The 6,724-nt window shown below is 49.2% G+C and overlaps 1 protein-coding gene across 1 annotated transcript in view; it reads right to left on the bottom strand.

The window, feature by feature from the left end:
- Positions 1 to 5,730: 5,730 nt before the first annotated feature.
- The window catches only part of KIF23 (kinesin family member 23), a 35,778-nt gene continuing 34,784 nt past the window's right edge, over positions 5,731 to 6,724 (bottom strand). Inside the window, exon 24 of the mRNA XM_040077303.1 lies at positions 5,731 to 6,466. Within this exon, the coding sequence (XP_039933237.1) occupies positions 6,451 to 6,466 (16 nt within the window). The 3' untranslated portion in view covers positions 5,731 to 6,450. The remainder of the gene's footprint in view (positions 6,467 to 6,724) is intronic.

Here is a 6,724-nt window from a genome sequence, read left to right as displayed (position 1 = left end):
GGATTGGATGGGATTGGGATGGGATTGGAGATGGAAATCCCTGACCTCAGCACCCCGATGATTCCCAAAGTTCCCCCAGCTCCCGGGAGCCACTGGATCCATCCCCTCCAGCACTGGGAACAGCCGGGATGTGCCAGGAGGAGCCTTTGGACTCAAATCTCTTCCCTTTTGTTCCAGTTTTTGTTGGATTCCATGTCAAAAATTCCAGCGTTTATCACCCTTTTCGTGCTCCTCCTTCACGGGAGCCCGCGCGGTTTTTCCTTTTGTTTTTAGGGATTATATAAAAATCCATATTTATGAGACCAGCCGGGATCAAGGACACAGAGATTTAAAAGATCCAATTATCTTCCCAAAGTTTGCCTTCATGCTCATCCTAATGAATCCAATGTTTTCCAGGCAGATAATTGCCTTTCCCGGCTTCCCGGCTCGTTAGAATTCCAACATTCCCGGCTTTTAAATTCACAAGGAGCCTGGGCCTCCTCCTGCTCCAAGTCTTGGGTCTCCAAGGAATTCCTGAGGAGGATTTTTTTTTTTTTTAAATTTTATATATATATATATATATATATATATATATATATATATATATATATATATATATTTCCCCTTGCACAATAAAAATAAAACTTCCTAAAACATTCCCGGCATCCTCGCCGGATGGAACATCCTTTTGTTGGGATGGGAAAATCCGGAATGTGGGGATTCGGAGGGAAAAAAGCAGAGGACGTTTCGATAGGAGCTGCTGCCACGGGAGACACCTGGGAAAAAATTCTGGGTTGGGAATTCGGCCAGGAGCCGGAAAATTCCAAGGATAAATCCCACAGTTCCATGCCAAACCCCAAGGAATAGTTGGGAATGGTTATCCTTTGGGATTCCCAGCAGGATAAACTCACACTCACACCAGACCTTGCACGCCCCCGGATCCCTCTGGAGCCCATGGGATTCTTGGGATATGCCCCAAAACCAGGGAAAAGAGGGACAAAGAGCAGCAGGGATTGCAGCTGGAAGGGCTGAGCTGCCCCATTCCCAAGGAAAACCAGGATTTTCCCCAAGGAAAACCAGGAATTTCCCAAGGAAAACCAGGATTTCCCAAGGAAAACCAGGATTTTCCCAAGGAAGCAGATATTTTTTCCTCCATTTTTAAAATCCCGGCTCTTCCCTGGACATCCAACCCCGCCGACATTCCGGCCTCTCCACCCGACCTATGGATCAGCATTCCTGGCAAAGCAACGATTCCAAAAAATAAAAACCCCGAAGCAAAACCCCTTCAATCGCACTTTGATTGGATTTTCCAGAGGGTTATTAGGAAATGTTTCCAATCAGGGAGTGGATTGGGATGGCAATAAAATATTCCATAAACATTTACGCGGGGCCTGGCTCCGTTTGAAAAGCTGGGAGATTTTTTTCTCCCCCCGCCTTTGGACACACTTCCAAAGGGTCCGGTCGGAAAACCGAGGTCTGGGAGTCGCTTTGTTCCCATCGAGGAACGGCCAGCACGGGATTTCCCGCCTCGAATTCCACCCAAAAAGATTCCAGGCGCATCCCAGGTAAGCGTCTGGATCCGAACAGGATGAGGAGAGGAGGGGGGGAAAAGCCTCCGGAGCTGCGGCACATCCCGAGGAATTTACGAGCTGTGTGGGGCGGGCAGGGCTCCAGCTCCGTGAAATCGGGATCCAAAGGAACCGGCGGGTTCCGCGGGATGAGGCTTTAATCGGGCGCGGATCAAGGAATTTCCCAGGAATAATCGAATCCAGGCTCCGTTTATTGCTCGGAGTCGGAGCTCGCCCCGTGACCCGGGGCTGTGCTGAACCCGTCACCTCGGCATTCCGGGATAAAAACAGGGATCAGGGATTTTCCCGCTTTTCCTGATCGGCTGCTCTGCCTGCCAGAGCCCAGAGGAGGAGGGGAAATTCCAGCATGGAAAAAAAAATGAGGCTGGATGAACAGGAAAGGGTAGGAAAACATTCCTAGGGCCGGGATGAGGGATCCATCAAATATTCCAGGGATTAATCCGATCCCAGGTTAGGAAAAAAACTCCTAAGGCAGGGATGAAGAATCCATCAAGTATTCCATGGATTAATCCATCAAATATCCCATGGATGAATCCATTAAGTATCTCAAGGAATAATCTATTAAATATCCTCTGGATTAATCCATCAAATATCCCATGGATTAATCCATTAAGTATCCATGGATTAATGCATTAAATATCCCATGGATGAATCTATTAAGTATTCCATGGATGAATCCATTAAGAATTCCATGGATTAATCCAGATCTCCCAGACCTGGAGAGGGATGGGGACGGCCAGGCGGGAGGATCCTCATCCAGGATTGGAGGGAAACCTTGGAAAAACCGGGACGGGCTTCCCAGAGAAGCTGTGGATGAATCCTTGGAAGCGTCCAAGGTCCGGTTGGACGGGAAATGGAACAAACTGGGATAAGGGAAGGTGTTGGATGGGATCGGAGGTTTAGGGGTAAAAATGAGGAGTCCGGGATTTGGGAATAAAAATCAGGATCCTGGATTTGGGAAGGGGAATGAGAAGTCCAAGGATTAGGAAATAAATCAGGAGCCCAGGATTTGGGAACAAAAATCAGGATCCTGGATTTGGGAAGGGGAATGAGAAGTTCAAGGATTAGGAATAAAAATCAGGAGCCCGGGACTGAGGACAAAAAATGGGGATTCCAGACCTGGGAGGAAAATACAGGAGCCAAAGTCTTGGGAATAAAAATTGGGAGCAAAGATTTGGAGTCCAAGGTCAGGGAGGAGAAATTTGGATCCCAGATTTGGGAGGAAAAAAATTCGGAGCCCAAGGTTCAGGAACAAAACTCAGGAGCGGAAAGTGGTGGAGTTAAAATCGGGATTCCAGGGCATGAAAAATGCTGGAAAACCCAATGGAAGCGGCTGGGAAAAGGAGGAGAGGGAAAAGAATCCCGGGTGGAAAATTTGGAATTCCGGCCAGCCCCGGGAGCTGCCGGTGGCACCAGGAAATTCCCGGTGCTCCATTCCCATGGAGCAGCTCCGGGCAGCTCCCGACAGCTGAGGATATTCCCATTTTCTCCGTCCTTTCCATAATTCCAAAGGACGGAGCCAATTCCCTCCGCCGGGGCTGACGGATGGGAGCCGACAGCGTCGCTTCCCGTTAGGATTATTTCTGGGAATCAACACCGGGATGGCTCCAGCTGCTTCCCAAGAGTCCAGGGAATGCAGGAAAAACCGGGATGGTGACATTTAGGGAGAAATCCTATGGGAATGAAGGTTTGGGATGGGATCTTAAAGAAATCCCGTTTGGAATGAAGGCTGGTGGAATGAAGGTTGGGGATGGGATTTTAGTAAAAAATTGGAATTCTGGGAAAGGGAGGCTTGGCTGGGATGTGGAAATCATTCCCAGCAGCTCCAGGACATTTAAAGGGATTTCAAGGACATTGTGGCCAAATCCATGGATGGGAATGTCATGGAATGCTGCGGGTGGGAAGGGATTTAATCCCATCCCATTATCCCAGGCCGCTCCAATCCCCATCCAACCCTGCCTGGAACATTCCAGGGATCCCAAGGCAGTCCCAGGTTCTCTGGGAATCCCTTCCCAATATCCCGGCTAAATCTCCTTTTCCATCCCCCGTGTCCTGTCCCAGCTCCCTTTCCAGGGAAATCCTTTTTCCCGCTTTTTTTCCCCCCCGGGATGAGGGAAAGATCGTTCCCAGCCGAAATTTCGGGATGCAGACAGGAACCGGTGGGATGGAAATTTGGGATGCGGATGTGGGAAGAGGCACGCCGGGAATGGGATCCAACCTTCCCCCCGTGCATGGAAAAGGGAATGGCGCGAGCTGGGGATGAGCTGATCCAAGGGTTTTCCATGGATTGACAGCCCTGGAAAACGGGATGGGAATCCCGGTGTCACACTGACACCTCATGGATAAAGCGCTCGCTGCAATCCCGGAGCTCCAGGGATTGAATTTTTTTGGGATAATCGCTTGGATTTTGCTGCCCACTTTGTCCTGATAAAGCTGGTTTGGGAAAAACGGGATAATTTCCCTGGAATTAAAGGGGTCGGGACCAGGATGGGCCTGGAAAAAGTTGGAGGAGAGCCTGGAGCCGCAAATCCAAAGTCTCCAACTCCAACCTCTCCCTGTGGGCCGGGGGATTGGAGGGAAATAGAATAAAATAAAATAAAATAAAATAAAATAAAATAAAATAAAATAAAATAAAATAAAATAAAATAAAATAAAATGAAATAGAAATGAAATAGAAATGAAATAGAAATGAAATAGAAATGAAATAGAAATGAAATAGAAATTAGAAGAATTAAAATAAGAACAAAAAATTAAAGATAAAAAAAAATAAAAAGTTTAAAATAAATTTAAAATAAGAATAAAAATAATTCAATAAATTAAAATAAGAACTAAAAAAAACCCCAAATAAGCAAACCCCACACTAAAAAAAAATTACAAAAATAAAATTATCAAATCCAAGGGAACAGATCCCAGGGAGCCAGTTCAGAATTCCCAGATTTCTCCTGTCACCGGGATAACGGAATCCAAATCCAAGGGCGGCTCCTCGTTAATGATCGCTGAGCTCATTAAATCCCACGGACACGAGCCATTCCCGGAGTTTCCCATCATTTCCAGTGGTTATCCCGATCCCAATCCTCCCACGGGGGCAGGAAGAGGTTTGGGAGCAGGGAAACTGCCCAGGCTGGGATTTTCCAAGGATTCCCGATGGGAAAAGCTCAGGAAGTGATGCCATTCCCGTGGTTATCCCAATCCCAAACCCGACCTCATTCCCAATCTTCTCATGGGAGAGTAGCAGGAGCAGGGATGGGAGCTGGGATTTTCCAAGGAATCACATTCCCTATATCCCGGTGCAGGGAAGCGCGGCCGTTCCCGTGGTTTTCCCAATCCCAATCCCTTTACAGGGAAGCAGGAAGAGCAGGGACGGGAGCTGGGATTTTCCAAGGAGTTATTCCCTACCCCAGGACAGGGAAGCGCCGCCGTTCCCGTGGTTTTCCCGCCCCATCTAGCGGCGCTCCCTGGGAGCTGCTTCCCATGGATCCAGGCGAGAGCTGCCGCTGGATTTCCCGGAATTCCGGGAAAAGCTCTGCCTTTATTCCTGCGGAGCTCGGGAATCCCAGCAGGGGAAGCACCTGGAGAAATTCCAGAGGAGCCAGGCTGGGAGAGCTGGGAATGTTCACCTGGAGAAGGGAAGGATCCAGGGAATCCTCAGAGCCTCTTCCAGGGCCTGGAGGAGCCCCAGGAGCGGGATTTGGGATAAGGGCTGGAGGGGCAGGACACAGGGAATGGATTCCCAGGCATGGATGGGAGATTGGGAAGGAATTCCCGGCTGGGCTGGAATTCCCAGAGGAGCTGCGGCTGCCCAAGGATCCCTGGAATGTCCAATCCCATCTTGGAGCAATCTGGGATGGAGGGAAGAATCCCTGCCCTTGGGATGAGCTTTAAAATCACTTCCAATCCCAATCCAAACCGTTCCGGGATCGGAGGATTCCAAACTTTGGGAAGAAAAGCTTTTCCATGGGCTGGAACCCTTCGGATCGAGGAAACCCTTCCCAAAAGGTTCCCAAATTCCCTCTGCAGACCCAAGGACAAAACTGTCCTGACCCCAGCTCGGGATCCAAGCAAATCCCGGGATTTAACATCCCAAACAAACCCCACACCTCCGATCCCGACTTTCTGCAAATGGAATTCCCCTCGGAATTCCCTGAAAAGCAGGAAGAGGGGGTTGGGAATAAAAGGATTTTATTGAACACCTTGGCAGGGACACAGAGAGTGAGAGAGAGAGAGACAATTCCCGCCCGAGCCGTGAGGAAATCCCGATTTTCCCACCCCCATTCCCACATGGAAAACATCCCATCGTCCCCTCCCAGCCCCGAGGCAGGCGGGATGAGAATTCCCACCGCTCCCGGGATTTTCTGGTGGCTACTCCGGAACGTTCTGACAGCTCGGCGACACCTTAAATACCCCAAATTCATTCTTGCCGGGAAGAAATCCCGGAATTCCCGGAGTTTTTCCCGGTTCCGGGTTAAAACAAACAAACAAAAAAATCGGGAACGGCCACAAACCACCCTTAAAGTGCTGGAATAGCAGCGGTTGGATCGCCCAAAAGAGAGGGAACGACCTCGGAAAAGATGGATTTGAGACTGACAAAAAAAAAAAAACAAACCCAAAAAAAACCGGGAAAAAAAAAACTGGAAAAACCTCGGAGGGAAAAGGCCATGAGGATCCAGCCCCATTTGGAATTCCAGAGGGAGCTTTAGGATGTCCCTAAATCTACGGGAAAGGACAGATCCACCCAGAACTTCTTTGGGATCGTCACCCCATGGAATCGTTTCCCGGCTTCCCTAAAAAAGCTTTTGGGAACGAGCACAAAGCAGCTCCTGAGGAGCGGTGGCAGCGGAGAATTCCTCAGGCTGGGAAAATCCGGGATTCCAGCAGGGAATATTCAGGGTTTCCTGCGCCTGCAAGGGGAAAGAGCCACAGAGAACGTTCAGGATTCATCCAGGGGAATTTCGGGAGCAGCCGATCCCCCATTCCCAGGCTTCTGCGCTCCCGAACCCCAAACGCCTCCTAAAAAATTCCAACTTTTAATCCAAGGAAACTCCAAAAGTTCCGGTCTTTTCCTCGGATTCTCAGGCAGCAGGAGCGGCAGAAGAGGTCGGATTCCAAACCCTCAATTCCCTTTTCCCACAGGGAATTGGGATTTCCCAATGGATAAC

This window comes from Hirundo rustica, chromosome 13 (assembly GCF_015227805.2).
Source record: "Hirundo rustica isolate bHirRus1 chromosome 13, bHirRus1.pri.v3, whole genome shotgun sequence".
Taxonomy (NCBI): domain Eukaryota; kingdom Metazoa; phylum Chordata; class Aves; order Passeriformes; family Hirundinidae; genus Hirundo; species Hirundo rustica.
Note: the sequence above shows the minus strand (reverse complement) of the source record. Positions and strands in the feature narration are given on the sequence as shown.